The sequence below is a fragment of the Leuresthes tenuis genome, unplaced genomic scaffold (genome assembly GCF_036924035.1).
Source record: "Leuresthes tenuis unplaced genomic scaffold, fLeuTen1.0.hap1 SCAF_21, whole genome shotgun sequence".
Taxonomy (NCBI): Eukaryota; Metazoa; Chordata; class Actinopteri; order Atheriniformes; family Atherinopsidae; genus Leuresthes; species Leuresthes tenuis.
The window spans coordinates 18,686,731-18,707,459 of record NW_027325375.1 but is presented as its reverse complement, the minus strand read 5'-3'; the positions used below and the strand labels follow the sequence as shown (position 1 = coordinate 18,707,459).

Genomic DNA, 20,729 nt, shown 5'->3' with positions numbered 1-20,729 from the left:
GTAGCCGTTATTGTGCCCTTCTGTCAGGGACTATTGAACACTGTCAATTCGCCACGTTTATTCATTTAAAACCAGCTATAGATAGAGCAAAAGCAAAGTCAAAGGAAAACACTTTTAATCCTACCTTTTGGCCTTGTGTGGAAGAAGCTGAGGACACTGCCTGCACCGATGACAAAGACCTCCAACGGAGTAAAAGGAGTCCTCGGCGAGTCCTGTCGTTTGCCTGTTTTATTCTCTTTTGGTGAGGTACCCTGGATTTCAGCTGCTCCCCTTCTGAGTGCAAGTTTCCCTGCTCACAACCCACACGAGACTTAAAGCGTAACATCGGATCAAGCTATTATCCCAGGTTGGTTAACAACCCAGTGAGAAAGCATTCATGAATAGACATTTCTGTTTATGTGGAATCACCATGACGCATGTTTCTCATTGCTGTAAAGGCCTCATTGTATGTTCATAATAAGTCCTACAGTATGGAATGTATAAGGTGCTCTGATTCACAATGTGTTCATTGGATGTGGCTTCAGTAAGACTTTTTTGCAAACTAGCAATAATTCCTTTCTTTTAAAGGCATGGTTTGACATGTTGAATAATACATTGGATTGATCTCAACCCTCAAATAGCAACTCGGGCTACCAGCTGTGGAAATGTGAAAGTGAATAAATGAATAAATCTGTAAAAGAAGAAGAAAATGATGAAATACTTAATACTAAAGATGAACAAATAATAACGAGTCCATGGATATAAAGTTCGACCAATAAATGTGGAAATAGATTTACCACTTTTCGACAAACCCTCACCAAGACTGCACACATATGTAATTATTGCATTTTCATCCGTGTTTTATTCATTAATGACCTCAGCTCTCTTGACTGCTTGGCTGAGAACTCGTGATGTAACCAAGTTAGCAGCCGAATTAGCTGTGGCTTCGTCTACAGTGTGAATACCAGAGGAAAGACTGTTAGCGATGTGGGAGCTGAGACCTAAGTCTGCTTGCCTTCCCGAGCCAGCAGCTTTTGACTGCCAAGGAGTTTTTTTTTTTTTATTCAGTTGAAAACCACAGAAAGTGAATACCTTTCCATTCTGATATTTCGATATGATCTGGCATAATTTAGCTTCCTTGTCTTAAAGAACTGTTCTCTCATGTCCAGACATTTAAGGGCAAATGAGCCAGTATTACAGGTGCTAAACAGAGCCAGCATGAACAGGGAAGACCAGCATCAGCAGCTGGAGGGTGGAGATGTTTGTGGGGATAAATTGCATAGTCATAGAAAAAAGTTGAAGTATCAGCCAGTCAGGCATATATTTCAGTAAAACATATTTCTTCTATCTTTCATCTATAGTCTCATGACCAACAAGCATATAATCGAATCTATAGTGAAAATATAGCACAGAATAGTGCAATAACGGTCAATTACTTTGCAGTTTTGTTACTTATTCTTCCAAATTATTGTAGTTTTGGAGCTGAATTGGTCCATTTAAGTCCTGTTTGAGACTGATGTGAAACAGCAATTATTTTGTCCAAAGCTTTTTGTATTTTTAGCCTCTGTGAACGTTGAACCAATTAGAATATATCCAAGCTTCTCAGAACCTGCTTTTTAAAATAGGAACTGAAAGTCAAAATATCATATGCTGAGGTTCTCCGGGACTAAAGGAAACCGCGCAGGTTTTGCTGCGTTTTCGACACCTTTGAGGCTGCCACAATCTGATAAAAATCCCATTGTAGATAATCTGCACCACTTCACAACATCGCGTGGCTTGTGTCCTAAGAAAGAAATAATTCACATCAGACGTGCGCTATGTACAGTTGCTTTGCTTCTTTTTTATTCATTTCTTTACGTCTCAGATGTACAGTAGTGTTATTAGAGAATAAGATGACCAAAAGGCACAAATTCACAATAAAAGAAAGAAAAGAGGAGACAAGTTAACAGGAGTGAGAGAGAAAGAGCAATAGAGAGATTTAAAAACAGTTTGGGACTATGGAATCATTTGGTTTCTTCATACTCTGATTATAAATCAAGGAATCTAACAACAGTTATCTATGAGATTGTCTCTGTTAAACCATATTCTCTCACATGTCTGTATGTTCAGGCTCTTAAAATGGACCTACTGTCAATATCTATTTGGAAACAATCATGTTTTTAATTTTTCTTTTGTTGTAGCTCATTTTCCTGTGTAGCTTTAAACTCTCCAACACTCAAGAAGTTGGAGCTACTCTAAATTGCGGAGTAATAACCCTTGGAACCCACATCGCTAACAACAGGAGGGCAGAATCCAACGTGGCTCCACTTTGGGGGCGAATCCATCGGCTAATAAACCGACCCGAGCTGCCGTTCCTTTTCGGTGAGAGAGGCGAGCCAAGTTCAGAGACCGACAACAGAGGTACAACAACATTCAGAACAAAAATATATATTCATACACTGTCCTGCCAATGAGACGTGGTCCCTGTGAGGGATTGACGTGAGGACAGGTAGTGGTGGGCAAGGATCATTTGCTTTTACTTTCATTTGTCTCCTCCAAATACAAACCACACAATGACTCAACTCCTCACTGCTTAAAATCTGCCCCATCTATAACAATATGTATAAATGCTTTTTTTTCTTTTTGAAATGACTACAGCTGACATTATTCTTCAAAATCAACACTAAATTTTAGCAACTATAACCCTACACATCCTCACAGTGACACTTCTGTGAGGAGTCGTCGTAATCTGTATACTGCTCGATATTTAGCGATGGAATAAGAAGGATCAAGTGTAAGGTGGGGTGGGGGGTGCTGCAGGTTTGGCAGGACAGTCTCATCTATATATATATATGTGTTCATCTACATTAATTTATTTACTATTTACAAAGTCAGTACATACAGTACATCCACATATCTCCATGACTCCGTCGGTAGCCCCACAGATACAGAGTGAGATTCTTGATGGACACAGAGGTGGAGGAGTGAGACATACAGAGCCAGTGGTCTCTTCAAAGAGGAGGCAACAGGAAATAGTTTCAGCTATAATAGTTGCCCCCTTTCTTTTCTTATTATCTTACTATCTGTCAAGTGAGGCACGATTTTTGTCCCAAGTCTTTTCAAAAGCCAAAAAATAAATCAAATATCAAGGTCAAAGAGTCTTTTTTTTGGGGGGGGGGTGATATTTCCAGACCGAGACTGCACTTAGTGTGGTTTAGAACCAATAATTATAAATGGAAAAGCCCACGAATGAAACAGTTTTTTTTTTTTAAATACTTTTTCACTTTTACTCGAACTGTAATATACTGTAATATAAAAATGATTAACATACATTTCCCAAAACAAAAATAAATATATTTTTAGTCATCTTCTGATTCTATTTTATTTACAGGAGATTTGAAAATGATTCAGTTGTTTAACTAATTAAAGAATTAATTAACTCAATTATTTAACTAGTTAATATCAGCAAATTAGGGGGAAAAAAAATCTGTTTGGACATCTTCTGTGTAAAAACGTCGACACTGATCTCATTCGGAGGCAGTTCTTTATAGAAATACAAATCTAAACATGTTAACTATAGGGGCATTCAGCATTATGTTGGCGGCTCTTTGACATAATCTGTTGCTTGCTCTTGGAAGGTTTCCACACTGTTAAAATATGTGGTCGACGTGAGGTAAATGAAAGATGGAAAATGAGGAATACGACAGCAACTCAAGACAAAGGAGGCCAGACAGACTTCAACGCGAGACTTCCCATGTAGCATCGGCCCTCTGCAAAGACACCCGCCGCTGTATACCACTCATATGCACTCTTCACACTCATGCATATACCGAAAAACACCAAAACACACGAATACAAATGACAAACTTCAGATGCCAGCAGGGGAGACACATTAAAACCAGCATTAAACCACATTAAAAGACAGCTTATCCGCTCTTGACTCTCAGCTTGGGCTTTGCGTTGCTGAAAAAAACTGATCTCACGATGGGAACAAACAAATAGGTTTGCACTGACAAAAGAGAAACCACATGTCATGATAGTTATTGCTCTTGTTGGATAAAACATTTATCCATTGAAGATGACTCAATAGGTGACGGCGCAAGAAACGCGGGTCACCGTTGGAGGAAAAAAGAGACAGTCCTTAACCCATATGGCTGTTCTAGTTGTCACCTCTTAAGGTTTCCATTGCAGAGGGACTCACCATCTATGTGCATCCTTTGTAAACTATGTCTCTCGTCGTATTTATGCATCCATCCCCCCCCGTAATTACTGCATGTTCAAGCAGCCTGAGCAGCCTGTTGAAACTGAGGAGCAAGAAACGATTTGATTTAAAAAGAAAAATATGGCTGGAAACCTCGATGTCCTAACAATGCTACAGAAACGCACACAAGCACACAAACGGTAGCGTTGCACAGACAGAAACGCACAAAGCAGCAGAAAAACTAGAAAATGTGAGGGCAGGTACGGAGGAAAAGAAAAAAAAACAACCCTTTTCTGGTGATCAGAAGCTAAAGAGCAGGGACAATGCAACACTCAAAAGCAAAGCACAATCCCAACTTTGCAGTTGGGGTTTGCAGACTTACAAATCTATTCGAATAACAAAAAAAAAAAAGGAATGACGGCATGAAGCAAATGGAGAGGAGGTACTGTGACACGGAAGTGAAATTAAAAATGATTAAATCACAGGATCTAAATGCAACACTGAGCAGACGAAGCTTCATCTGGAAAAATAAACATTCACAGACAAACTTACAGAACTTCATTTTAAAAACCCTGTTAATATATATTTATATACTTCAATACAATTATTTACCTCCCCTGTTATACTTTATACTGTATATATACACCACTGGGATATCTTGAGTAGAAATACATCCTAAATGGCAGAGATGAACGACTCTAGACTCTCCGGTTTTTAACAATTCTGTGAAGGCGAGGACGGACTGACGAGATCTATAATGTTGCTACTGGAGGCCTCAGAGTGTTTAACCAGACGGGGAAACTAGATGAGAAAAAATAACCGAAGAACAGATGGGAATCAAATAAACAATGAGGTGGAGGAGATCAGCTGAAAACTGGGAGTATACTGGGTCCAGGTCCCTGAAAACCAGACTGTACTGCGGGGGGGTGGGTTTTGGACCGGCCGGTCAGACTTTATGTCAGTTGAGGGAAAGGGAGGACGTGAATCCGCTGGTGTCTAGGTATTCTGGTCTGAAAGATGAGAGAGAAAGAGACAGGTGAGAGCATCAAAACAAGGCTCTTCTACAGTCTGTGGGCCTGGCAGGTTTTCTCAGTGCATAACTTGTCTGACACTGAAAAACTGACTGGCAGAGTAAGCAGCTGCTGAAAGATTGTACAATGTGATGATGAGCATAGCTGGAAATGGCCAATCTGGAGCCTTATAGCCAATTAGGCTGGTGTTTTAATGGCAAGAAATGACTACTATTACACCAATGAATTCGCTAGACTTTGTAGATGTTTCACGCAGTCTCAGGACTGTGATAAATCAGAGGGATGTAATTCTCCATTCCCAAACTATCCCTATGACTTTGGCTTTGAAAGTCCCTTTAATTTACCCCTTGGAGAAAGATAAAAAAAATTGAATAATGGAAGGAGGGTCTGAAAAACTAAGATGGAAAAAAACAAACAAACAAAAAAAAACCCTAAACATGCTGGAAGGTGACACAGCCAAATATGTGACACTATGAAACGTATGAGTTAAGGTTACACTAAACAGATAGATTCCACGGAAGACAACTTAACACAAGGTAAGTGTAAGTAGTAAAGGTAACCAAAGAGATGATGAGAGTGGTAATTACGATGGAATGTCAGGTGATCCCTGTGTTGCCAAGCAAAAAAAGGTCAAATTACTCCAATTTAGTCAGATTGTTCTTCAAATGATAAGTTAATCAGATTAAGATGGTCAAGTTTGATCGGTCTATCTTTACTTTTCACATAAATGAATCAATTGTGTCCGTTATTCGGCTAAAGGGAGAACTGTGGGCATTTCTTGAAATGTCTTTCACACGAATGTTTGAGTTTGTTACAATCTGTTGGAAAGAGGAGCCGTTTCTCCACAGTGTCGGTGTTGAGACTCAAATAACCTCAAACACACCACGAGCATTTTTAATTTCTTGTTACCAGCTGACGTATAAATACTGATGCTGATTTAGCTGTGAGTTGCCAAAAGGCTAAAAATATCAGCCACTGTAATGTTCCAGATAGGTTACTGTGCAATTCTGCTCACCTGATGAGCAGCAGCATTCACAGTCCAGCGCGACCTCAGTCCTCTAGAGCCACCATCCCTTTCACTGGGTCCTTCACTCTCATCTGACACACATAAGAAAGAAAGTGTACACAATGACATTCATTAGCTCTGTGGCCGTCCATCTGGAGATGTCCTCGCAGCCTGTCTGGTGTTAGATTATGACCGAATTACTTGGGTTTTACTGAAGTGTTTCTGCTCATAAATGCAGTACTCACAATCCTCTTGTTGGCTTACCTCATCTAGCTCCTTACGTGTCTCTTCCTCCATGCGACGGATGTCGTCCATGTTCAATTCGATCCACTTGTCAATCCAGCAGAACAGCTGACGGTGGAAATTAGTGAACAAGCGCTTTTCTTGCTGTCAAAAAACAGAGTACAACAAAAATAGAGTTATCGCTGGGCTGAATTTTAACCTGGTTTATTTCCGCCTTGCTTTACTCTGCTTATCCCCTCGAGGCTGGTGCAGCACATAGGTGCAGCTAATGATAATAGTGGTACTTCTCCGCTTATACCACAAGCTGTCAGGATGTACTTAAAGCATCCTTAACACTAACACCCACATAGCTGAAACATTATCCTGACCTAACATATTTCCTGACCTAAACAGCTAAATGTCTAACGGTGGCTGAACATGACCTGTGTCTTCTTGGACGTCGTAATGACAAAGTGACGGATTCACAGTCAACAAACCTTTTGAATGAAGCTCTCCACTTTATTTTGCAGGCCCCACCACTTGAATTTGACAGTGACCAGTTTGTAGGCACACATGTGCGGGCAGTCTTTCTTGTTGGGAAGCTCCTTCTGCAAGTGCACAGACACACACACACGCATCACACACGTGTTTGCGTATTGACCTGAGGGCTATGAGCTCATTGTTTCCACTCATATGTAATGTTCATAATCAGCCAACTAAAGAATTAACATAAAGTTTTTTTTAAGCTTTTCTGGTTTTTCCTTGTTGATACATGCTTATTCCAGGCTTTTCCTACACTGCCTATCAACTGGAAGGCAAATCCTAAAAGCTTAATTTGACTTTAAATTGTAACTCCCCTAACAGCTACTGAAACAAATTTAAGGGAACTGATACTCGAGATCGCCTCAGTGTCTCCAAAGCAAGTTGTGGCCTTGACTACATTATGACAAAATGTTGTTTTTTTTTGCAGGGAACACTAGCTAATAATTATAGTTGCTAAGCAACAGCTATCAGTGCGAGTGGTGTTTCTTTTTTAATTTTTTTATTTAGCAAATTAACAGAGTCATGGTTAGAGGTGTTCGATTATGATGTAGTCTGCTGCAGCTTCAAATGTGACAAAACATGAACCGACTCCAGAATCGTTATGAAATGCTCCGGGGGCTGATCCAAAAGGACAAAAACACGATTGAAATGGTCAACTCTCTCAGTGAAGTCTGTAAAACCGGTAGTATTGCACGGGAGCAGAAATGAAAGGCCACAGCTTTCTCTGATCCATGTGTGGGTGGAACGCCTTTCAAAGGTCAGCTGGGGACCTGCTTCATGTGACATCGTGGGACACCAAGTAGTGGTAAACAATCACAACAGCAACCACCGAAACGTGTACGTAGATATATGGTAAATGGTAAATCTGCTTTTATCTGGTCTCGTTGACCGCTGTATCACAAAAGCTCTACACGGATACATGAACATTCATAAAAACACCACAAACAGTTTTAGTTTAGATATAAAAATCACAGTACATCTGAACCCAGTCTAAGGACAGTCCCTAAGATTAAAAAAAAATGCAGATGCATTGTATTTCTATTCTATAATATATAGTATATAATATATATTCAGACCCTCCATAAAGCATGTCACCTCTTCATTGGTAAATATCCATTTGTTCATAAAAAGAAGAAAAAAGGACAGAACAAAACAGAACAACTGCAATCTAAGCTTCCAGGATACTTGGTTTTACCAGGGTTTACCCTTACCAGGGCCCTACCAGCCTCAACATCCACAAACCAGAAACTAGAAACAGACAGATGCACTGGGGAGAGCTAAGGGCTGCGAAATGTCCATTCTTTGTGCTGCTGTGCAAAACTAAATGACTTAACTGTGAGCATTATTATCATTCTCTCCACCAAAAGACTATACCTTCCAGTCTGGTCCTAGAGGCCCTCGTCCCGTCTTCGCCGACTTGAACCTGCAAGGATCCTCCTCTGGCTTGTAGTCCTGAGGTGAGACACCAGAACAAACACAATGCATAAGGGGACACATAAAGCAAAGAAACTGCTGTAATCACCTCAACCTGAATGTTTTGCTAACATATTCACCTTTGGCTCCACTTGGGTTCTGTCGGCAATGTCAATATAGACTACATCCACCTTCTTCCAGGTTTCTGCATCCAGACCATGTACCTAAAACAGAACCACAGAGCAGAGGATTGTTTTTGCATGTCAGACAATAAGTTATGGAATCGATTCAGTGATTAACGGAGAAACATTTTACTAGGAGACAATCAAACAGGGTTACAACAAACTTTAAACAGCGAAAATCATCTGACGGCTCCACAGCTTGTGATCGTCTTTACTAACATTTTCCTGGTGTCCCGAGTCAGGTTTGTGCCACGTTTCAATCTTGATCAGGAAGTTATCTTTCATGTACTCGTTCTGCAAAGACAAGAGGAGTCATCCTGAGCGAGGAAGAAAGACTTATGTGACGGTATTACATGTGAAAAGCCATAAAAAGTGTAAGTAATATGGATCAGAGTCCTGCTCTCATGTACACCAGCACACATGCACCCACACGGTCACGGTGTCTAACTAACCCTGCTGATGTGTGTCACTGAAAAAGATCACGTTTCTCTCTCAGCTTTCAGGTTAACTTACTCCATCTATGTGCATTAAAGTTAGGTGTGTCCTTTATGTTGCTCTCTGAATTCTTTTAAGCAAACGCACACACAGAGGCAATACTCACAGTGATAACTGCAGAGCCAGATGAGGAAAAGCATAGGGGCACACAAAGAGAAACACAAAACAAAATTAAACCAACTAAAGAACATTTCGAAACAATACAATTGCCGTAGTTCGCAGTCTTCAAATGTCACCGATTCTTGTCGGTGAGAACGTAGGACGCAAACTCGGGTTATGCCTTTGACTTTGTTTGTATGACAGATGGCAGCTGGCAGTGTGCGTGAGCGTGTAAACGCAGCCTAAAAGGCTCGATTGATTGCATGGTCCTTCTCGCTGGACGTATAGTAAATTATTCAGCTCCTTCTTCAAAGTGACAGAGACCCAGAGGCATACAGAGGGAAGACAGAGGGAGCGAGAAGTATCCATGACACCTAGACAGTGTCTTTGATCCGAAGTCGTATGAGTCACTTTTATCCACATTTTTTTAAGGATCAAAATAAAGATGACATTGAGCACCACTATATCCTGCAGTTGCTTTGGAGCTCTCTCTAAACCAATGAAATCAACGGATGTGTTTGCATGTGCACAAGTAACCTGGTGATGACTATATTTCTGGAATATCCCGGTTATGTGATGGCAATGTAAACATCATATTCTAGATTAGAAAAAAAAACAGTATACAGTCTTGTCCTGGATATGTCAACAGGAGTATACGAACAGAAACTGAACATTCTCTGCAGGCAAAGACCATACGGGCTGAAATGGTGACGCACCCAAACTATCAAACTATATAATGAAGATGACAAACCCAGAAACTTTCTCATCCGTTTGGTGAAACCTGTAAAAAAAAATCTGGCTGGGGTTTTGATTTGAAAAAAATGCCTTTGCAGTAAAACACGAGCTTCAGAAATACGCCACAAACCAAGGCTGCACTTGCTGTATGTGAGTAATACTGTAAAGCAGAGCTGTGAGTATGTTGTGTGCGTGTGTGTGTTTGTGTGTGTATACATGCCTGTGCGACAGTATGGGTATGCGTTCCAGGCTTTCTCGTGGATGTTCAGAGCTGAGGATGGAGCCAACATTCTGACGAACGACGGCACTTTACTTCGGGACAGAGGAGTGAAGACACACACAAAAAAAAGTACATTTGTTTAATTTGTGGTATTTTATCCATACTTATTTGACAAAATAATGGAATTAGATCAAAGTACAGTTAATATCAGAACTATTTTATAGTTTGATTATGTGGGAAGGGGGAGGCGTGCATGCATGGTCAAAACACACCCTGCAGTGTCCTTTTTCTTGAGTTCTAATGCTGAGGTTCTGAAATGGGATCTATTATGGTTGTTTCCAGCTCCAAAATTTTAATTCTGGGTCTTCATTAGAGTAGTTTTGCACAATTCACAATTGAGGGAAAAAAAAAATCCTCATTTACTGTTTACTGTACGGGTTTCAGCTCAAATCCACGTGATATCAACGTTTGTGTGTTCGTTACATGCTTATTGTGTGTCATGAGTTCTAGAGAGACCTGGAGAGCTCCACCCACTGCAGTATAAGAAAAAACAGCCGCAAACTGACAAAACTGATTTAGAAAATATCTCCATATGTTTGACGAGATCGTCGCTGCAAAAACACATGCAACTATGGAAAACAAGCCACATTGATTGATCATCATTAGTAAAATGAGCCAAAACACTGCTCACATTTTCATATTCTTCCTCTTTGTTTTTGGCCACCTGGAACGCTCACATTGTGACTTGTGGTAATTGCAGCATGTATTTGCATGTGTTATGTGCACTCGCAAAGTACACTTTCATAAAGCTTGGTTTCAGTCACATTTATGACATAGTCAGGTCTCACCTGGCTCTAGTCTTTTGCTAAACTAAGCCAGGTTAAGCTAAGCTAAGCTGCATACTGGCGGTAGCTTCAAATGTAGCTGTTACACTCGTGAGAGTGGTATCAGTCTTGTTTTTTCATTGTTGATAGGTACCAGATAAGTATATTCCCTCAATGTCTCAAACTAGTTCTGTCATCCAGTGATAATTTTTTAGCCTAATAGCCAGCTGAAGACCTGAAAGTGAGGGGATAATGGAGCACAGTGCAAAAAAAACATGTATGAATGGATTTAAAGCAAGACACAATGATGCCTCAAGGTTAAGGAATTTTCCTCAATTAAACTTATACACAACCTGCTGTACAAATGCTTACCTCTGCAAATGGTAGATTTTGTGTGTGTACTGTCCCTTCTCTCCATCTTTCTCATAAGGTTCATTTTTTAGCACCTCCACTCCCTCACCTCCACCCGTCTCATTTTTGCTGGCTTCGGCCACCGAGTAAAGCTGGCCAACCTGGTACTGAGGAGCAAAGTGAAAAGAAATAGGTTAAACCAAAGTGGAGAACACATTTTAAGGAATAAAAGAAGAATGCACACATCACACAAAGTTGTCCACAATGAATTTTGAAATATGCTGAGCATCCACCTGCTTTTAGAGCAGAAAACGTTTTACAAAATTTAAATGAACTGTAATACAATGTCAACAAAAGGGATATAAGATATTATGTGCAAATCTTGAGCATGTTTGATGTGTCCTAACAAAAAACATACAGAGATTGCAGTGAGCAAGCACCCCCCCACCCCCCATTTAAATGCACTGCCATCTGTCTTATGAGTACACCGCTGTTTGCTGAGCTGTCAAGGTAAGGTAAGCTGAGAAATTTGAACTTTTAAATTAGCTGGGCCTCTGAAGAATAATTACAATAGTTTGTGGTATTTATTTTAAAAGAGTTTGTGTGCGGGGGGAGTTATATAAATACTTAAACAAGGCATTTGGATCAAGTCACCACCACAACGGGTTGAAATTGGTGTCATCCTTCTCTTTCTCCTTCTCACATCCCACTCTTCATCTCATCCCCCCCATCTTCCTGATCCACAGTGTGCATGTGATTGTTTAAACTCAGGACAATAGCTTCTTTCATTTCTTAATCACCTCTAATCCATCATATAATCACTGCACAAAGCTGGACCAGAGCAGACTTACAACACCACTAAGATGGAATTAATCAATAGAGTTTGAATTATTCTTTTGTTTTTGCAAGCGGGAAATTGCAGATATTCTTTGTATTCCATTGTTTGTTAGTGTGTAATGCCCTTCTGTAAAATCAGGCTATGAAAGTGTAATCAATTACATGTTTACACACAAAGTTGTGTCTCCTATGGCAGTCTGTGTGCTTCACCTGAGACAAATCCAAGAATCAGTTGCTCTTAGATATGACAGCTGACATTGAGGTTCATGTTTTTTTTTTTTATACATTAACTATTTTCTACAGCATAATTGCAATTTTAAGTACAAGGCTGCAATAGCTTGTTTCAGATGGTGGGGGATTTTTTTTTTTACCAGCAATGGGAAGGTTAGTTATATAATAAAAATGATAGTTTAAGCTTGACGGTGACTCTTAGCCTCTTGTCTCTTCTTCACGTTGAATGGGGTGATGTATTGTGTTGCCAGATTGATTTCTGGGGCTGTTGCTTTGCTTTGCTAGCATGGCTTTCAGGAGAAAGTTGAGAATAATTCAGCTTTTTGGCAACAGCAGTGGAGGCGCCAGCCACTTTGTTGGTGCTTTCACAGCTTCAGAAGCACACGTCTTCCTGTCGTAGCACTTTTCTGCCACTTGGGGACAATGTTAATCATATGTTGAGATATAGGCTACTATTGCTGCCGTTGTTGGTCCTTTAATTTTACTTTGCTGTGGAAAAGACAGAAGTCAGTGAATAAAGAGCCACTTTGTGGTGAAGTGGTGCTAAGGGCCAAAAAAGATTAGATCGTCAACTGCAACTGTTGCCCGTGTTTTTCCATCTCCGTTTCTTTGATTATTGATTTTCTTGCTTTGTTCTCCTTTGTGATGAAATCTCCTTATGTCTGCAAACATTTGGCTCAAATTAAGTCTTTTAAGCAATCAGCATAAAACCTATGTGTAGCATTGTGTCCAAGAGCTAGGTGCTGTTAGCTTTTGGGAGGCTGGCAGGAAATTCTTTCCCCTGTGAGTGAAAGTAACGCATATAGAAACATACACATTACCATGAATAAGCCCATAGACTGTACAGTAATGTTGGAGCCCTTTTCCAAATTGAAATGGCAAATAATGTTGAATTTACAGTTTTTGGCGGTGTAATTGTCTGACGACATGTCCGCCTTTGGTGATCAGCAGATGCAGATTGATTTCATGGACTGTGCAATGCACACTGATTTTAAATGCAGATACACTGTGCTGCAAATTCAACCAAGACTTGGAATGCATACTGTTGATGGAGTGGAGTCCATCTGGATGTACATATGGTTTTTTGGAAGCCATCATGAAGATGTTGATCTTAAATTGTCCAGAAATAGAAAGAAAGTCATTATTCTTGGACAACAAAATGGTGAAAGGTCAATTAATTAATGCTTTATTTTATATATGTTTTCCAATTAAGGTCATTTAAAAAAAAGAAAGAAAGAAAGAAAATATGACAGTGACACGCTGCATGGGCTGGAAAGATCACCATCACACCACTTTATCTTCACTCAATAAACAGCTGTTTGCTGTTGTGTTGAAGTAAAAAAGCAGATTTCTCTCAATCCTTCCAGCAATAGTCCAGAAGCCACACAACGCTCTTGCTGATTCCATAAACTCAGAAATCATTTATGAGAGAATAGGGAAGAAAGGTGAAATTCTTGGACTTGACTGTCCATTGGAACTGGTGGTACTGGTGATGTATTTTTTTAAGCAAATACTCAGAATCAGTCACCAACACAGTGGCTTAGAATTGCTGCTTTAAATCTGCAGATAACCACTGAGAGTCTCAGAAAGGAGGCGTCGGACAGCCTGTATGTTCCAGATACAATATTGGAGGAACCAATCCTGGCTTGATTTGCATGCTCCATGAGGGATTGATAAAATGAGAAACCAGTATAAACTGGGAAAAAGATTGCAAGCTCAGAGGAGAAACCTCTGTTTTTTGCTTTTGTTGAAAAGATGGCCGACTTGTTCTGTTTATGACTGTGATGGCACGTAATCCGATTCTGTAAGCCTTCGTGTCTTATCCAAAGATGTCAAACTACAGCAGAGGTGGATTCAGTTTATTTGGAATTTTGGATTTGTAATGTCCCATCAAACATATCAAAGAAGACATGAGTCTGCAGTCTTAATTTCTTCTGCAACCATTTCACAGATTCAATGTAAAAATAGCTGGTGTCGTCTGAAGCCGTTCGTTCCATTTATCTGGGAAACACGACAAGTTAGAGCAGGCATATGTGTCAATTGGTAACCACATCTTTTTGTGTGTTCTCTCCGTTTTGCTATCTCATTGACATCTCCAATGCTCAAGCAGTTATTCTCTTGTTCCTGGTGGCTTCTGTCCAATGAGTGGGACAGGAATTGTGGCATTGGGGGGCCGGCTGGGAGCAGAGGCTTCTTGGCTGGCAGCTGGGAGCAGTTCAGAATGATAGAAAAAGAAAACGTTACTGTTCTAAAACTTCCTCTTACATGCGGCTTTATATAATTTAGCTTATGAATCATATCGGTATTAGCTCAGGCTATTGTGTAGCATAGCCGGAGAAAGAACAGGTATTGTCAGCTGCTGATATAAGGAGATGTGGGCAGGGCCAGATAAGTATATTCATACTTATGCTCCTCACTGCATGAGGACAAAGGTGGAGCGTTGCAGGAGCAACAAAGCAAGCCTCCTGGATGACAGAGTTTGACCTTGCCTTTTGGGGTCAGTCTATTTTCAGTTATGCCATACTGTTCTGCTCTGGCACAAATAAAGCACAGATAAAGCTTTCCCTCTAAAGATGGCTCTCCTCTAAAGGTTAATACACAGGAAATCAGTTTTTGGTGAAATTCTTCTGAGTTTCACGACACGGCCTCCACAAATAGAACAACTTCACGTCAAATTATATCAAAATGGATTTTCAGCGACAATGGAATTATCCAAGACAAATCAAAAGAGAGATCGGATTTACTCTCTGGATGGCTGTAAACCTCCATAGATCTTCTTTTGTGGTAAATAATGGAAGATTTCTACTTCAAACAGTCAGCAGAGCGGAGCAAGGAGAATAAAAAGGCCCTGAGGGAAGTGAATGAAGGGCAAAGGGGAGAATAGATGGAGTACATTCGTAACTGCTCTCATACTTTATGAACAGTCTTTTACGGTGTCTAATTGTAAAAGAGGTGATGTGGAACCATATCCAGGGCTGCTGTTTGAGAGCTTCATCATACTTATATATGATTAAAGAGACAATGGATAAATATATAGCAATATTACACGGTATGGAACACTTTGGAAATAAGTGAGACAAAATACCTAGACACCTATTGGTCATTGAATCGACCATGAACTCCTCTGTATACCAAAGTATTTGAGATGCAAATGTGAGGCCATCCGTCCGACAGCTAAAGCTTGGCCGAAATGAGGTCATTCAACAGGACAGTGATCAGAAGCACATGAGCAAAAAGAATGGATCAAAATTCCTCCACTGCGATGTGAGAGACTGATAACGTCATACAGTAAATGATCATTTCAAGTTTATCGTGCTAAAGTTGGTTTTATTAACTATTGCAGCACAGGGTGTACTTAGTTTGTCACACACTGCTTCTGCATTTTGGCTTAGTTTTTAATGAATACATTACGACCAGATTACTTTTTTAAATGATCTCCCGATATGTAAAGCCTTAGACTTTAAAGAGACTGTACTTTCCTTTGCATATAACTGGACTTTTTATATAGTGAAGGAAAAAGGCACAACAGAGTCAAGATTTTAAATTGACCCTTGAGATGTCAGACCAGATTTCGTGGCAGGCAAAGTGAAGCTTATCAGAAACAAATCTGGAAACCAACGTGGATATCATTTCATGACTCCTACGTTGACAAATCAGCATTCACATCACGATTGTCCATGAAAAGCAAAAATAAAATGTGTCTGTTGCCATTTTAGGTCAAAAGCCTGCAAACAGACAGTCAAACTCATTCAGTTTGAATGAAAAATAAAGGATCACAGGTCGGGATGTTTTCTATTCTCAGATATGGCCTCTTGAAGTCACTAATGTGGCTTTGGCGTGGCACGATTGAGCACTCGAGTACTAACTGGTACTTCATACTCGTGCTTGAAACTGCGGCGTGTGTAAAGAGAAGATTAACTGGTTTAAATGTTAGTTTGGTCAAATTACTCTACCAAAGGTAGATTACAGTAATACTGCATTAATCCATAATTATGAAACAAAGTGCAGGGGCAGGTGAACATGTGATGTCATGGAAGTAGTTTCAGGTAACTAATTTGAAATGCAGGCCTGAACAGGGGAGCAAGCAGCAGTGTAAATGATGATGAGGCAGAGAGCAGGGACAGTGTAAAACACTGTGTTGATTCAACGGCCCATTTGATAGGAACGACTGCTAAAAGCAGCTTTAAGATGTTTACACAAGATTTTTCTCAAGGTGACCACAATTGTGGTTTTTCTTTGCTTTGAGTGGACTTATGATATTCATCTGAAAACGGGAAAGCTTTGTCAGATTAATTGGACAGTCAGATTAAACGTACAGAAGAAGAAGCTCTGATGACGTGAGGCCCGTGTGCTTCACTTTTCATAGGAAACAAAAAGACGAAAAAGGAAAAAAAGAGTTGCAATGTGCAACTCTATTTAGCAAAGACACACACACACATACACACACACTCTCAAAAGTACGAGGTATTGAACTTACCTCTTCCACAGAGATAGGAAGAATCACTCGACTGGAAGAGAAGGGAAAAAAAAGGAGAAAGTTACACACAAATTACATTCTTATGTTTTGACACAAAACTAAATTCAATTCATAACATAAAGAAACGACCAAAACATTAATCAAGTCACCAATATCCACATGGTTGTATTTTGGTAACTTCTTTTGATCAGCTTGAACTCGGTATAAATGCTTTTGCCTTGAACAGTTCTGAGATGCAGCTTTTAGGTTCAATCGATTTCATGACAGCGACACTGTCGTATTCACTCATTTATTTATTCATTCATCGTTAATTTAGTCTCAAAAATTGTTCTTTCTCACAGCAGAGCTTAAATAAGGGCATTGGGGAAAACTGGCTGACGAGTTACCAATAAGTGGTACATCACCACCAGCTGTGGACATTACTTCCCAGTAAATTTGCTCTTGGCTCAGAATGACACATGAACAGATTTGCTTTTGTGCACAGTTGACCAAGTGGCAACAGGCCCAATGAAAATAAAGTGAAAAGCAGGGGTAAAGCACACAACATGGAGTGTAGATACACATATGATGCACTTTGCAAAATGCAAACCATTAGCTACAGAAATATATTTTGTTCACAGTTATGGTGCGTTATTGGTTCATGATGCTTGGCTAAGGAATGAATCTACAGGTGATTTAGCGCTGTTGAATGGGTAGGAAAAAAACTCATTCTTGTAGTTTGGTGTAAATGATAAGATTCAATCATACACATTGAAACAGTGATGAATATTTGACATGTCCATGTTTAGTTGAATACCTTTCAACAGCATCAGTCAAATCAAAAGGTACAAGTCTTTAGTTTGATACTTATGGCCACGTTACACCTCACAGATCTGCCCACACATATGGCAGCACTGACAGGAGCACACATGTACACGCGTGCAAATCCACACGCCACATCTGGCCTCTGTTGTATCATTCACAATGTTGCCGAAGCTTAAACACGGAGTGAGCTCCGTTCTCTGACTCTTCCCCATGTCATACTACACAATGCACATGCACAGTATGCAGCTTTGTTGATTGTTGTGTGAGAGCGTGAAGTGTGCCGAAATTCCCGTAATCCTGTATCTTACTTAGCCACTGAATGTAATCTGGGCCTGAGTCCCATGTAGGCAGACACTGAATGGGAGACCAGATGCCGCAAGGAAGGCAGAGACACTCTAAAGTCGAGTGGCAGTATTGAAATATGAATAATCAGAAGACAAAAATGGTATCGAGTGGACTGAATTTAGAGTGCTGACTCTTTTTTTCGGGGGTAATTGTTCAAGGTTAGAATTCTGACAGTCACTTTAAGACATTTACTGCTCATCTTCATTTTGGAGACGCTATATCCCAAACAACTGTTGCACTAAAGTGATAGAATCCAGTCTGAAGAGGTTTCTTGTCTCTCCAAGTCTCCTTGGTCTAAAGGACCTAAATGGAAGATCAGGTGTCTTTCTGTTGCTTCAGAAAACAAACACCCCTTCTGCCCGGCTCATCTTCTCTGTCCTTGTCCTCCCTTCTGTTTTTCTTTCTCTCTCCTGTTTCTGCTTTTATTGTGTGAACTTTAGCAAACAGTACATGGTAAAGAATCCTCTGTAATGTGCTGCACTGACACAGAAGCTAAAGGGAGGGATTTGGGTCAGTGGTTCAGGTAAGCATAGCAGAGTTCAAACAAGCACCTCCAGACCTCCTCTATGCTTTTCTCTGTTTGTGTGGGTAGGCTTCTTGTCGTGCCGCGTGTTGACAGTGTGTAAGTGCATTCAGCCTTTAATCGTGACCGATTTAATTATTTTCTAGCCCACTGCTGAGGCCCAGACTCTCCCTAATCACTCCAGATCTTTAGCCATGCCATCACTCTGATCCTTCTTTTCTTTCTTCTTTTCTTTATAGTGTGGAACCCTTTATTGATTTAACACATGTGATGAGAAAGCAGACAGTAATTGGAGTTGATAAATGTCGGCCTGTTTAAAATCCACTGAGATTTTTCAAGTTTAGAGTTCAGGAAGTTGCCAGCAGCTGCTATGTGTGCCACATTCGGTGCTTTAGATCTGACCTTGCCACAACTGGAATGAAAAAAAAATCAAAAAGGTGTTTTATTCAAAGAAGGTGCAAATCCAGGGTGTAAAGGACAACAGACTGAGGACCTCTTTTTTTATATAGCTTATATATATTTAGGTAACATGAGTCTGATGTTCTGACACCAATAAGAAACTTGAAAATCAAGCAACCATTAGATTTTTATATAATTTTTTAAAATTAATTTAACTCCAATAGGATCCCCAATACACCTGCTATCCATTAGCTTTGCCCTATGTCTGAACACCAGCTGATTGTAGGCCTCGGTTCTCCGTACAGAACACAGAAGGCCCAGAAAAGAAGCATCTTAGAACAATGTGTTAAAAATCCTTCCCCTAATCATGCAAAAAAATGTATGAGCCACTTCGTCCCTGAGGCCCAGCGTCTGACTGGCGCGTCGAAACCTCGCAATTTGCCCTTTATGCCTCCTCCTCTACCTGTCCACCCCACACCTCCTCTGCTCCGAACATCCCTTCGGCCTGGGCCGTTCAGAACCTCGCCATCTCCATTCCTCCACAGCTAAACCCTGAATGCTCCATCGCTCGTTTCACCTTCACCACAGCGCATCAATAACATGGCCACGGGGATGGACGTTGGCACTGCGCGGCCGAGCGCGGCGCGGCTTATGCCAGCCAATGTCTGCCTCAGCACCACCGCTCCTCTTGAGCATCCGTCATTATAGCAGATCAGCAAAAAGAATTACGGTTACTGTTCGACACGGTGAAAGCCCGACTTGAAGGGTTGCGATGCGCGATGTGAAGGGCACAGCCATGCACCAGCTGCTGATGCAACTACAGCCGCCGCTATTTACTTTTATTCAGTCCGCGATTGTACGCGGTGTTAAGAGAAAATCGATAACGGACATGAAGACAGGCACTGATGTCGGCATCACCCTGGACGCTCTCATATAATTCCACTCTCGGGCAACCGGCCACAATGTCAGCGCACCGAAACCAGACGCATCAACGCTCTGTCACGCGCACACACACATACACACACACGTACATGCACACACGGCTACTTACTATTCCTTTATGAGCATTTTATTTTATTTTTTTTCCCGGCGAAGTAAACCTATATCCCAGAGGGGAATGGCTCCAAACGGGTCCAGAAACAGGGTCGATTCCTCCCTCCGTTATAGTTGCTTATTCCTCCGCTTGATTCTCTCCCACCTCTCCCCCTCTATGTCATTCTACCTCCACAGTCGCTTATTTTCTTCAAATTCACTTCCTGATCGGGGCCGCGGCGCGGCGTTGCTGTTGCGCGCAAAGCACAGAAGCCTGTGTAGAGAGGAAAACACACTGAAAACGATGGTTCAGCCGGGGAGTGGTCACCGGCAAAGGGGCTGGATCCGAGAGGGACATCCTATCTGAATCGTATGCATAGCCTGATTAAATTGATTCACGAAAGACCTTAAGTGAACCAAAAATTATTATATAAATAGATGTATTACACAGACAAAGCACGTAAAAAAGACAAAAGCTCAGGTCATTACAACAGCAAATATAGTTTACTGATGGGGACCCAGACAATGCAACACAATCATTTTTTTTAAGATAATATGAAGTATGACCAAGTCAGTTGAATATAAGGAAAAATGTCAGAAATTGATGTGCCATGAATAGCAATACACCTGTACCAAACTAACGGTTGTGAAGCCCAACCAGATTCACCGTAGAACAACATAAACTAACAACACAAGCTGGGCTGCTGCCTAAACGAGCTTCCCTGAACCGTTTTTCTAAAGAGTGTGCGACACACTGCGTCATCGTGACAGCGGTGACGTAGAGGCGTATGAAACGGGGAC

The 20,729-nt window shown here is 40.7% G+C and overlaps 1 protein-coding gene across 1 annotated transcript; it reads right to left on the bottom strand.

The window, feature by feature from the left end:
* Positions 1 to 1,799: 1,799 nt before the first annotated feature.
* pitpnab (phosphatidylinositol transfer protein, alpha b) lies at positions 1,800 to 20,219 on the bottom strand. The gene is made up of 12 exons (XM_072375081.1): positions 19,948 to 20,219; positions 16,826 to 16,856; positions 11,302 to 11,447; positions 10,106 to 10,197; positions 9,158 to 9,165; positions 8,776 to 8,850; positions 8,515 to 8,598; positions 8,336 to 8,413; positions 6,916 to 7,026; positions 6,461 to 6,583; positions 6,206 to 6,288; positions 1,800 to 5,169 (listed from the first exon to the last, which is right to left on the bottom strand). The coding sequence occupies exons 1-11, from the start codon at positions 19,962 to 19,964 to the stop codon at positions 6,241 to 6,243; spliced, it is 813 nt and encodes a 270-aa protein (XP_072231182.1). The 5' UTR covers positions 19,965 to 20,219; the 3' UTR covers positions 1,800 to 5,169; positions 6,206 to 6,240.
* Positions 20,220 to 20,729: the final 510 nt, after the last annotated feature.

Excerpts from the sequence above, each read along its gene's own strand:
- pitpnab (XM_072375081.1), bottom strand. Across the intron at positions 11,448-16,825 it reads TTCCTATCTCTGTGGAAGAG|TACCAGGTTGGCCAGCTTTA; the intron begins GTAAGTTCAATA and ends TTTGCTCCTCAG. Across the intron at positions 7,027-8,335 it reads CTCTAGGACCAGACTGGAAG|AAGGAGCTTCCCAACAAGAA; the intron begins GTATAGTCTTTT and ends GTGCACTTGCAG.